The sequence below is a fragment of the Entelurus aequoreus genome, linkage group LG05 (genome assembly GCF_033978785.1).
Source record: "Entelurus aequoreus isolate RoL-2023_Sb linkage group LG05, RoL_Eaeq_v1.1, whole genome shotgun sequence".
In the NCBI taxonomy this organism is placed as follows: domain Eukaryota; kingdom Metazoa; phylum Chordata; class Actinopteri; order Syngnathiformes; family Syngnathidae; genus Entelurus; species Entelurus aequoreus.
Window position 1 is genome coordinate 36,431,409 of NC_084735.1, and position 12,201 is coordinate 36,443,609.

Consider the following 12,201-nt stretch of genomic DNA (forward strand, 5'->3'; position numbering starts at 1 on the left):
ACATACATATACATATATACATATTTATATACACATATATATATACATATACATATATATATATATATATATATATATATATATATATATATATATATATATATATATATATATATATATATTAAGGCTGTTAAAGTTAACGCGATAAAGCGTTAACTATAAATTTCCATAATGGCACTCATTCTTTGGCGGTGATTACTGCTAACACTTTCTTTTTGACCCTCGGGCCGTGCCGTAGCGGGGGAACTTTGCTGCAGTTCACTTGCTACTGATGAACCACAAGTGAGCAGTAATGGACAAAAGAAAGTCTACCTTATGGTAATATCAGGTTCAAAGCCATGGCAAGTTGTTCTCCCAACAAGAAAGGACTTTTTCGCCGTGAGAAAAGGCGACATCCCTGCAGCAAACGCCTGCTGCATGTGTCGTTCAGAGGTGGGTGGTGCTTCACTTCCATGTTCAGATTACGATTAAGGTGCAGTGATAACATAAACATTGTAACTGTGATTATAAATGCTCAACAGAAATGAAAGACCGTTGGGAGAATGTGGAAGGGAGACTTTTTTTATTGTAACATACGATCCAACATTAAACCATGTCAAGACACTTTCTCAAAACAATCACCCACTTTTCCGGCTTCAAAATAAAAGCGCTATGCTACGGATCCTGTTTAACTACATTTAGAGTTTTCCCTTAATGTACGGCTTCATATCAGCCGCCACACCTTACAAAATAAAGTCATGTAAGGTATTGTAGCGTCCAGAAGAAAACAAAGTCTGACGCTCTTTTTAGCTTTTATTGCCAATTTTATGCTAACAACGGGCCAAATTCCAACAAGTATTTCCTCCGTGTACATATATATATATATACATATATATATACTGTATATACATATATATACACATTATATATATATATATATATATATATATATATACACACTGTATATATATATATATATATATATATATATATATATATATATATATATATATATATATATATATATATATATATACATACACATATATACATATATATATATATATATATATTATATATATACACATATATACATATATATATATATATTATATATGATATATTTAGGATTTTTTTCAGTCAATTAAGAATTGTCGTGATCATGATTAATTTGAAAATTGATTACTTTTGGCCCCCTAAACTACGTGGCTGAGTTTAGGCTTATTGCCTTCTTCCTTTTCAGCAACTTTTGCACGCTCATGCCCTGCTCGTACGGTAGACTCGTACAGGTTATATAAGGTGGTGATTGGTCCTGTTTGGTCACATGACCACACAACAGAAAGACATAATGCCGCACAGTGAACTAATAGAAGGGAAAAGGTAGGTGGCTGTAATATTTATTTTAATTTTTTTTTAAACAGTTATTACAGTACCAGAGATGTCGACCACGTGTCTAAGTCAATTTAATACATTGGCAGTGTTTCTCAAATATTTTCTGTTGCGCCCCTCCAAAGGAAAAAGAAAATATTTCGCATCCCCCCCACTCTTCACAGTGAATATAAATATTGTATAAATTGTCTATAAAATTGTTATAACTATACCTCTGAATAATATTGAAGGAAACAACACATCGGTCTTTCATCGTCTCCCACCGTGGTTACAGTGAAGCCAAGTGCTACATACGCTTCATTATATTCTGGTACGGCAAAAAAAGCATCTTTCTCGATATCACATGGCGCCCCCCTATTATCGCAACGCGCTCACCACTGGGGAGAAGAACTGGTCTACTCTATCATGTATCATGCACTTAGATTAGCAGAACCAACACTGTGAGCTTTTAATTTTAGATCTGACCTCCCTGATCTTGGTTCCGAAGTGGTCTGCAAAGTCCTCGCAAAGAGCGTCAGATGGTGTTTTAAAAGTTTTGTTATAATGTGTACCCATTAGTGGAGAAGAGCAACTGGGGGTGGTTTTTAAGGTCTCTGGTGAGTTGTGAGTAATGGTAAATACCAGCCTGTTTGACTGTGTTATTGTCCGTTAACGAAAAATCTGATAATAAATGGTATATTTTGATTTCCTTTATCTTTTGGCAGTTCTGCAATTTATTTACAGTTTATGTAATTCCTTACACTTTTGATGGTTTTTTTGTTCAAAGTGGAGCTGCTGAAATTCTTGTTTCCATTCGTTTTGGAACTTGCAAGCGTATTTCTTCATCTTGCTCGTAGACGGCGTCGCCATGTCTGTAACTTCCTCGTTCTTCTGCTTCATCTCCTTGTTGTGTGCGCAGTTGTGCACTCTACTCTCTAAAAGCCGTAGATGTTATGACGTCATTGGGCAGGCAAGCTGTTTATATTGTGGGAAAGCGGACGTGAGAACAGGCTGTCCCCACTCAGGTCCGCATTGAGCTGCAGGGGGCGTGGCCTCCAGCTCCGGCTGAATACCGGGAGTTTGTCGGGAGAAAATTTCTGCTGGGAGGTTATCGGGAGAGGCGCTGAATACCGGGAGTCTCCCGCTAAAAACGGGAGGGTTGGCAAGTATGCCCCCTCTCTTCGGGCCGGCAAAAAGTCTTGGCACTCGACATAAAAGTGTCTTCAGACTGTTTAGCAAGATGGCTAGCCGTTAGTCCTGCTAGTGAGACAAGGAGACAAACCGAGCATTGGTTGCGCATGCGTCCCCACGTGTCGCTGTCTATTAACAGAGGTTTGGTCTTTGATGCATGGCAAGCTAGACTCCACAGAATTAGTGATCTTTTTAACTTAAACCTTCATCATGACTCCCAAATAGGAGGCAGACTCTTCTGGTGGCAGCGCGTGATAGGAAGTGATAAGTGAAATAAAATCAGACATCGTAAAATGCTAACATTGGTTGCATGCAGGATGCAAACCCAACAAATGCCGAAACAATCATCAAGGATGAAGATGGTATCTTTGAACATGTGAAAGGTCTTCTACTCTGAACTAGGCAGAACAGTGGTCTCTTTATCTTGACACTTCTTGTCTCTGCCTCCCTTGCAACACCCTTTTCAATGTGAAAGACAACCACAGGAAGTGTATATATTTACCTTACAGTATATGTAAAAGAAATTAAATTCTATTACCGTTTCATGTAATTCTTGTTTTTCATCTGTTTATTACGGTATTTTATAAGTCCTTCTAAATATACGTTCTTACTTTCACTAAAACTTGACTAAGAACGGAACTTGTTCGTAACCCGAGGACCACCTGTATTTTATCAGTCATATTGTAGTGTCCAGAATGACAGGCGTGTGTACAACTTTTCCTTTTCCTGTTCTATGATTACATCACATTTTCCTCTTTGCCATCACTTGTATTCTGCTGTGGTGACATTACAAAAAACATATTAAATGCGAACTACACTAGTGTGGGGGTAAATCTTTTGAGTCTTCAATGAAGATGTCATGCAATTATATTGTGTCCGTTGTTCATTGTGTTTGTTTTTACTTTAATGTTTCCTTTTTCAAAGCATTTTAGTTTTAATTCAAACTGTACAACTTAAAAGGGTTTTCAAATTCGGAGGTTCCACTGTTGGCTAAATTCCACCTTTCTAATTTGTTATCTTGAAGGCACAGCACAGTTTTCCTTGGCACCACCAACCAACTCAGGCCTCTTCTCATTCATCATCCTGCCATCGAACATGCTTCCAGTTCTGATTTGGCTGTCGTATCTATTTGTTGTCCTGTTGGAACGTTTCTACCCTCGTCTAATAAGATATATGGCACTGAGAATCACATTCTCTCAAATAAGTTTGGTGCCTTCCAGAAAGTAGTGGGTACAACTTATTCTTCTGTCTTTTTATGTCAACTCAAATTGGAATGGAGCTTGATACTTAATGCAGAATGACATTCAATGTAAGAGTTGCCTTTACAAATGCTACTGTGTATCAAAAACAGTCATTTGGAATTCAAATGTAACAGCATTTTCATTATCACAGATGTACAAAAGCAAGAGTCAATAATCCACTGTTCGACGACTTAGAAAGGGGAAAGAGTGTCTGGTCCACACTAACATTGGGAACAGAGGTCTTCTAACCTCAACCGGGGATGTAACTGAGCAGAGCAAGGAATCCTTCAGAAGCTGAGGACACAAACGTGGACATACCCATCGCCGGGCCTGAGGTATTTGAGGTAGTAAGAAAAAACCTCAGTAACAAAACCCCCACGGTTGGATGAGAGTCACCCTGAATTCCTAATGCTTTAGATGTTGTGGAACTGGCTTTGTTGACACATCCCTTCAACATTACACGGAAGCTGGGAACAGTAGTACTGGATTGGCACACCGGGGGCACAACGGAAATACAGGATTTGTGTACGTAGTATTTGGTCTCCGTACAGCCGGTTGAGAGTGTCTGAATTAAGGGCCTTAGGGTCTGGTCGCGGCTATTTGTGGATGATGTGGTCTCGATGGCCCCATTAGTCTATGACCTTTAGCATTTACTGAAGGGGTTCAGAGCTCAGTATTAAGCATATGGGAAAAGACTTCTACAAATGAGAGGACAAGGTTCTTGTAGGAAAAAGGATGGATTGAGTGTCAGGTCTTTCCTCAAATGGAGAAGTTCAAGTATATTTGGGATCTTGTCATGAGTGAGTGGAAGCTGAGCTTGAGATCAACTGGTAGATTGGCAAGCGTCTGCAGTATAACACGGTCGCTCTACTAAACCATTGTGGTTGAGAGCTGAGCCACAAGGTACATTTTTCAATTAAAGTGATGTTCCTACCCTCACCTTTGGTCACAAGTGTTGGCTGGTGACTGCAAGAGCAAGATGATGGATACAAGAGGCCAAAATTAGTTCCCTCCGCAGGGTGGTTGGACTCACCCATAAAGGGTGATAAATACAGGGAGGCGCTCGGTCTTCCGAGAGGAGCTCAGAGTGGAGTTGCTGCTCCTTTACATTGATAGGAGCCAGCTGGTGGCATCTGACTTGCATTTTTGGCCGTCTTAAAAAAAAAAGAATGAAGATTTAACACTTAACACTAGGTTTATTTTTACCAGACACTACATTACAGTACAGTAGGTACACCTTCACAATCTAATGAGAATTATAAGGACTCCATTAATATTCTCATAATGCTCAGTTTATATCAGCGTTTTTGTCCTTGTAGTTTGCAGTGGTGTTGATTTGCACTGTAATATACTGAGAGGAATACAAGTACTAACAAAAATAGATATTGTTTCCATTAGTGTAAATAAAATAAAAAAAGAGTATCCTATTGTTTCTCTTTAGATTGGGCAGAAGTACTTGAAGTGTCTGTTTAATGATGTCAAAACGTGTTGTTCACCCTGCAGGTGTAATAATGATTTACAGAGTGTTTGTGTGTGTCTTTTTTCACACAAGCATTTCTGCTCGAGCTGAACACAAAACAGAAAACATGAGCCGTTGTAACAAAACAATGTCACTATGGCTTAAAAGTAGAGGGAGGAGATAAATGGCTTGAGAACAAGGCTATGAAATAAATTATGTAATAAACAGTACAAAGCCTCATTGGTAGAATTAAGAAAAACTAAGACAAAAGGAAACGAGTCGTTTTACTCATGAAACAAGATGGGTTTGGTCAAACCTGCCAGCATCTTTGGTACATGCACTGAGATAATCTCTCCCATCATCTCTGGGAAGGTGACCTTGCAGTGGCATGACTGAGCGTGGAGAAACAGGTCAAATGTAAACTGGTGCAGCTTCTTTACAGTCTGAAACACAATAGAAAAATGACATGCTGTCATTTCATTGTCATACCATAGCAGCATTACTTCATTTCAGTATGACTTTGTTTCATATTAACAGGGTGATTTGGTAAGTATCTCCATCCATCCATCCATCCATCCATTTTCTACCGCTTGTCCCTTTCGGGGTCACGGGGGGTGCTGGAGCCTATCTCAGCTGCATTTGGGCGGAAGGCCACCCTGGACAAGTCACCACCTCATTGCAGAGGGTAAGTATCTCCTTATTCTAAAATATATCAAATTGATTAACTGCAGTGGTACCTCAAAGTTTCGTATATTTGGTTTCACAAACATTTTGCTAGCACTGATAACTGGCCATTAAAGATTACTATAAAAGAACAAATATTGAAAATATTTTTTCAATTTAGAAAGAAATTTCAATAGGTGAATAATCACTCTGTATCTATCATCATATCATACTACAAATTATATTTAACTGATTGTAACTTGAATTTTATAAAAGAAAAATGTTAAAACTTAAAACAAAGCTGTTGTATAAGTGAAGCTAAACAACATAATTAATGCCCCAAACCTAATAAACACACCCTGCGGTTGAGTAACTGTATGATACTAATATAAGGGAATAAACTAACGAGACACAGTGTAATCACACTTTCTCGTCATTCAAGTTGTTTAATTTTATTTAATAAATACACCACTGTGACTTAGTCTTTATAGATAATACTGGTATGAATATTAATGCTACGTGATAGTAAATATTATTTTTCTCTTTTTGTTTGATTATATCCTAACCATGAGACTGAGAAGTAGGTACATAATTTATACAACAAAATTGTCCAGGGTGTACCCCGCCTTCCGCCCAGTTGCAGCTGGAATAGGCTCCAGCACCTCCCGCAACCTTGAGAGGGACAAGTGGTAAAAAATGGATGGATGGATGGAAAATTAAAGATGGTCCCTTGCCCTATAAGACACATAGTCATTTAAAGCTTTAAGTATCTAAGTACATATGATTACTGCCATATGATGGAGTTACTTTCTGTTTAATGTGTTTTGTTTTACAAATTGGTACCTTCCTTCTTTTCATGCATGATACATGGCATATGGACACAACTGGGCTGAGAGCTTAAACAAGCGTTCACAAAGCTGAATGCTAGCAAGCAGCTCATCTCACCATCTGAAGGGAGTCCAGCAGTCGGGTGATTTGGTAGAACCTCTGAGAACAATTGGATGTAATGCGATAATTCACTAGGCGGTTGAGTTCGCTGATGTAGGTGTGGCGCAGGTCATCAAAGTTCTTCTGGCTTTTCAGACCCTCCACTGGTACTGCAGAAAATATGTTGTTGTTTGGGATGAATGTTTATGATATTTACTTCCCTGATTGTGAATGGGTAATAGGGTGGGAGATTTGTGTAAATTTTCCATAGGAAGTTAAGCAGGTAAATATGGGAAGAAAACCCATCTTCCATGACAAAATATAAGCTGCCTCCTTTACAAAACTCAATTACAGTGCATGTATAAGGTATTCACAGCACTTTACTTTTCTACATTTTTTATGTTACAGCCTTATTCCAAAATAGAATTAAAGAAATGTTGTCCTCAAAATTTTAAACACACTACCCCATAATGACAAGGTGAACAAGTTTTATAGAGCTTTCTGCAAATGTATTAAAATAAGTAAAAAAAAATAATATTTACATAAGTATTCACAGCCTTACTTTGATGATGCACCTTTGGCAGCAATTACGGACTCAAGTTTTTTTTAATAGGATGCTACAAGCCTGGCACACTTGTTTTGGCCAGTTTCGCCCATTACTCTTTGCAGCACTTCTTAAGCTCCATTAGGTTGGATGGGAAGTGTTGGTGTACAGCCTTTTTTAGATCTCTCCAGATGTTAAATCCGATGGGCCAATCAAGGACATTTACAGAGTTGTCCTAAAGCTATTCCTTTGATATCTTGGTTGTTGCCCGGCTGAAAGATGCACTTTCGCCTCAGTCGGAGTTCAAGAGTGCTCTGGAGCAGGTTCTCATCCAGGATGTCTCTGTACATTGCTGCATTCATATTTCCCTCCATCCGGACTAGTATCCAGTTCCTGGTGCTGAAAAACATTCCCACAGCATGATGCTGCCACCACCATGCTTAACTGTAGGGTGATGAGCGGTGCCTAGTTTCCTTCAAACATGATGCCTGGCCTTCATGCCAAATACCGGTAGTTAAATATTTGTCTCATCAGACCAGAGAATTTTGTTTCTCATGGTGTGAGAGTATTTCAGGTGCATTTAGGCAAACTCCAGGCAGGCTGCCATCTGCTTTTGACTAAGGAATTGCTTCTGTCTGGCTACTCTACCATACATGCTTGTTTGATTGATTCCTGCAGAGATGGTTGTCCTTCTGGAAGGTTCTATCTCCACAGAGGAAGGCTGTAGGTCTGACAGAATAAACATGGGGTTCTTGGTCACCACTCTGACTAGGGCCCTTCTCCCCCGATCGCTCAGTTTAGATCCCCGGCCAGCTCTAAGAAAAGTCCTGGTGGTTCCAAACTTCTCTCATTAATGGATGATAGAGATCAATGTGCTCATTGGGACCTTCAAGGCAGCAGATATTTTCTGTACCCTTACCCAGACTTTTGCCTCGAGACAATCTTGTCTCAGAGGTCTACAGACAATTCCTTTGGCTTCATACTTGGTTTGTGCCTGCCATGCACTGTCAAGTGTGGGACCTTTATATATAGCGTGTGCCTTTCCAAATGATGTCCAATCAACTAAATTTACCACAGGTAGACTCCAATTAAGCTTTAGGAACATCAAAAGCATGATCAGTTGAAACAGAATGCAACTGAACTCACCTTTGAGTTTCATGGCAAAGGCTGTGAATACTATTATGTACATGTGATTTCTTTGTTTTTTTGTTTTTTTTTCTAATATTTTTGCAAAAATCTCTAATAAAAAAAACAAAATTCACATTGTCATTATAGGTTTTTGTTTGTAGAATTTTAAGGACAAAAAGTAATGTATTCCATTTTGGAATAACGCTGTAATATAACAAAATGTGAAAAAAGTGAAGCGGATGAAATACTTTCCGGATGCGCAGTTTATACATAGTGTTGCCAACCACCTGAAAAATACATGAGACCCCTTGTTGTCTTTTTTTATTTGTGTAAAATAATGTTTATACATATTTTTTGTACAAAATTACAAAATAAAATAATTATCTTTCTGAAATAGATATCTCCTGCTTAACTTAACCAAAATAAAAATAAATATATTCTACAGACCTCAATCCTCTTTAAATAACAGTATATTATCAGTGTATTTATGATAGTGTTATTATCATAAGGCTGCACACACTATGGATCTGATTTACTAAAGGTTTGCGTGTACTAAAACATGTGCACACACATGATAGCACACGCAAAGCAGATCCACTACACGTATGCAAAGTGGATTGCGTCTGTTAAGTGAACAGAATAAGGCATTAAATCCCTTTTGTGTCTGTGTCTTGATTAATTTGCAAAATTTATGCTGATCATCAAAACACCCACAATACTGGGAGGAGAAGGTGCAAATACTATTTAGCACTTGCAACGTGATTTATCAACACTCATCATTGTTTTGGGAGCACTATTTTGCATTTTATTTAGCATGTGTCAAAAGCTTGTGCAAGCTAACAGTTCCACACACGGCTGCAAGATCAGTGCTATCGCTGCACAGACAGACGATGGACAGACGTCTTCGTCCTACGTGTGTGTCAATAATTTTGGACAGTCAGAAATAAAAAATATTTGACATATCGTCTATTCAGCAACATCATTTATCATAGCTGCTAGAGGACTTAAAGAGCCAATTAAAAAAAATCAATTGATGTGTGTCCTTAAGTATTTTTTTTAATTGCGTTTGTGTTTTTCACATAGAACATACTGTATATCACTAAAATATTTTTTATATGTGAAACCCTTTTTTAAGTATGCATTTTTTGCGTCTTTAGCGGAATAAGTACTGCCTCTCTCCAATGAGCGCTCTTTTGGCAGTAAAAAAAAGTGGTTTAATTGTAAATGCACTACTTTTAAAATGCCCATAAAAAGTGGTACATGTCTCCTGCATGTTTGAAAATATAGCAAAACACAGCTGGTAAAAGCATGATAACATGAATGTGCAGTGAATGAGAGTACCTCTGTGGTGATGCCCCATATAGTAAATGCAAAATCGTCATTTAAATAAGACTTTTCAATTGCACATGCAGTGTTAGTAAATCGCACGCAACACACCCACTTATAGTGTACGCTGTTCTATAGATTGCACATGCTGTTTAGCACAAGGTATTTTGATCATAGTAAATCAGGCCCTATGTGTTTATGACACTTAGACACACAACTAGTGTTTTAAGGACAAGACTTAACTATTACAATGACAACCAGAGCAGAGTTGTTCATGACACCCACTAAAAAAGTAAGATAGCATTAATACTAATGCTAACTTATCACGTACCCGTGGATGTGATAGCCACTAAACACCACATGTATTAAGAAACAAAATAATGCTGTGATAAAAAGTCACATTGGGAATTTTTAGAACAAAAGCTAAGTGTATAACGCCAGTTAGCTGCTGCCCAGCTAAGGCAGCGTGACAGCTGATGCAAAGTAGGGAAAAGCAAGTTACCAGAAAATTCAGTGGAGCGATCAGAAATGAGTATCGATCGGCTCAGCCTGTGGCAAGCTGTTTCAATGTGAAGCTGTTCAGTGGAATCTATAGACTATTACTTGGATGTGACTGACGTCGCGCCCTGCCCAATGAATACTAGTGGTAGTAGAGCTAGCTCTGTTTTCAATGGCACCATTTAGCCTTTCTCGAAGACAAAATGCCCTATGCTTCTGTTGTTTTCGGCTGTACAAGCCGTTTAAATTGCGGGAAAAAAACGTTTCTTCAGAGTTCCTCAAGAGGTTATCAAAAAGGGCAGAAAGTGCAAGATCTGCTCCCTTGTCCTGGAGTGTGATTTTATTATCGTCGTTTCCACGATAATAAAATCACACTCCAGGACAACGGAGCAGAGTCAAAGAATGCATGAGTTTGAAAAAGGTTTAAAGGTTTGTTTGATATACTTTTAACAGGTCAATATGTCCCATTTAATTATTATCTCGATATTATTTGTATTTCTTAAACATGTGTGCTACAAGTGTTTCGAAAAGCACCAACTTGGTGTGTTTAAATAAAAGAAAGCTAATGTGAGCAAAACTTAAGCTTTTACTAAAGGCAGCAATCATAAATGAAGCTTTTTGCACATACACAATGTTGACATCTGTAGTTATGTTTTGATAAAGATGGGGAAAAAGACGCTAATCATAAACCGCGCGTGCAACAGCAACAAACATGGCAACATAGACACGCAGTTAAATCATGAAATGCAACCTTACCCAAGCAAAAACAATGCATATTTAGCCATGAGAGTCTGGGTACCAATTTCTTGACCCAGTCACACACAAGGAAGTTGTAGACCTCCATGCTTTTCCAAGTTTTGTCGTGTAGAATGGCGTCTGGAGCACAATCGTTGATACTGTATGTCTGGGAACGCGACCGACGTAATCCTTGAAATCACTTGACAAATATTTTTTTAATAAAGTACCAGTATATGGATCTATTCCATTGCATAGTTAGATTTTTCGCTTGTATCTGCTTTTTGCAGGAAGATTTAAGTCTCTTTTGTACGCGGATAGTTCGTGCGATGCTTGCCGTGCAACAGTCATCTTAGCTTAGTCGACCACCACTGGTTTTCACTTCCGGGAAGAAGTCACGTGTCGGAATACCAGCTATCGACTATTTTTGATTCCAAGAGGACAAAGTGGCTACCTTTTTAGATCAATACTTATGTTTCTTAATATGGGACTACTTCATTTTTCAAGGGACAGTTGACAACCCTAACTATACAAGTACAATACACATACATACAGACATTTGGACCACGGTGAAAAGCAACAAAGTAGGATAATGAGAAGAGTTTTTTTTACGTTAAAAAAATGGAAAGAAACAAATGTTTACTTCACACTATAAATGTAAATTAATTGGGATACCACAGTGTAGAAAGAAGTGGAGTGCCTTTCCCCACCCACATCAAGATGTAGTTTTTGCTTCACAGTATTACATCAAAGTAAACTGCTTGTTCCACATCTATTTTCCATCCATCCATCCATTTTCTACCGCTTGTCCCTTTTGGGGTCACGGGGGGTGATGGAGCCTATCTCAGCTGCATTCTGGCTCTTAACTAATATGATGACAATTTTTATTTGTCATAAAATATCTGAATTCATGAACTACACGGTTGTCAATTATCAAATGTTAAGTAAAACAAAAATTTTTACTCTTGGAATGATATTCCTAAAAGAAGAAAAACAAATCTCCCATTAAAATGTTTTACTTTTGAATTATATTTACATTTTTGAGTGGTTAATTATACTTTTCTGCCAATGAAAAATACAACATGTTTTAATTGTTATAATAGAACAATTATTCTACAAAAGCAGGTTCATATACAGTAGAA

General features: G+C 38.0%; 1 protein-coding gene across 3 annotated transcripts in view; it reads right to left on the minus strand.

Annotated features, from left to right (window-relative positions):
- Positions 1 to 1,124: 1,124 nt before the first annotated feature.
- The window catches only part of LOC133650595 (androgen receptor-like), an 82,935-nt gene continuing 71,858 nt past the window's right edge, over positions 1,125 to 12,201 (minus strand). The window contains exons 7-9 of one of the 3 annotated variants that reach the window (XM_062048010.1): positions 6,847 to 6,998; positions 5,555 to 5,681; positions 1,125 to 4,933 (exon numbers count right to left, since the gene is read on the minus strand). In XM_062048010.1, coding sequence (XP_061903994.1) covers positions 4,884 to 4,933; positions 5,555 to 5,681; positions 6,847 to 6,998 — 329 coding nt within the window. In that variant the 3' untranslated portion in view covers positions 1,125 to 4,883. The other 2 variants (XM_062048011.1, XM_062048012.1) reach the window with 2 other exon arrangements.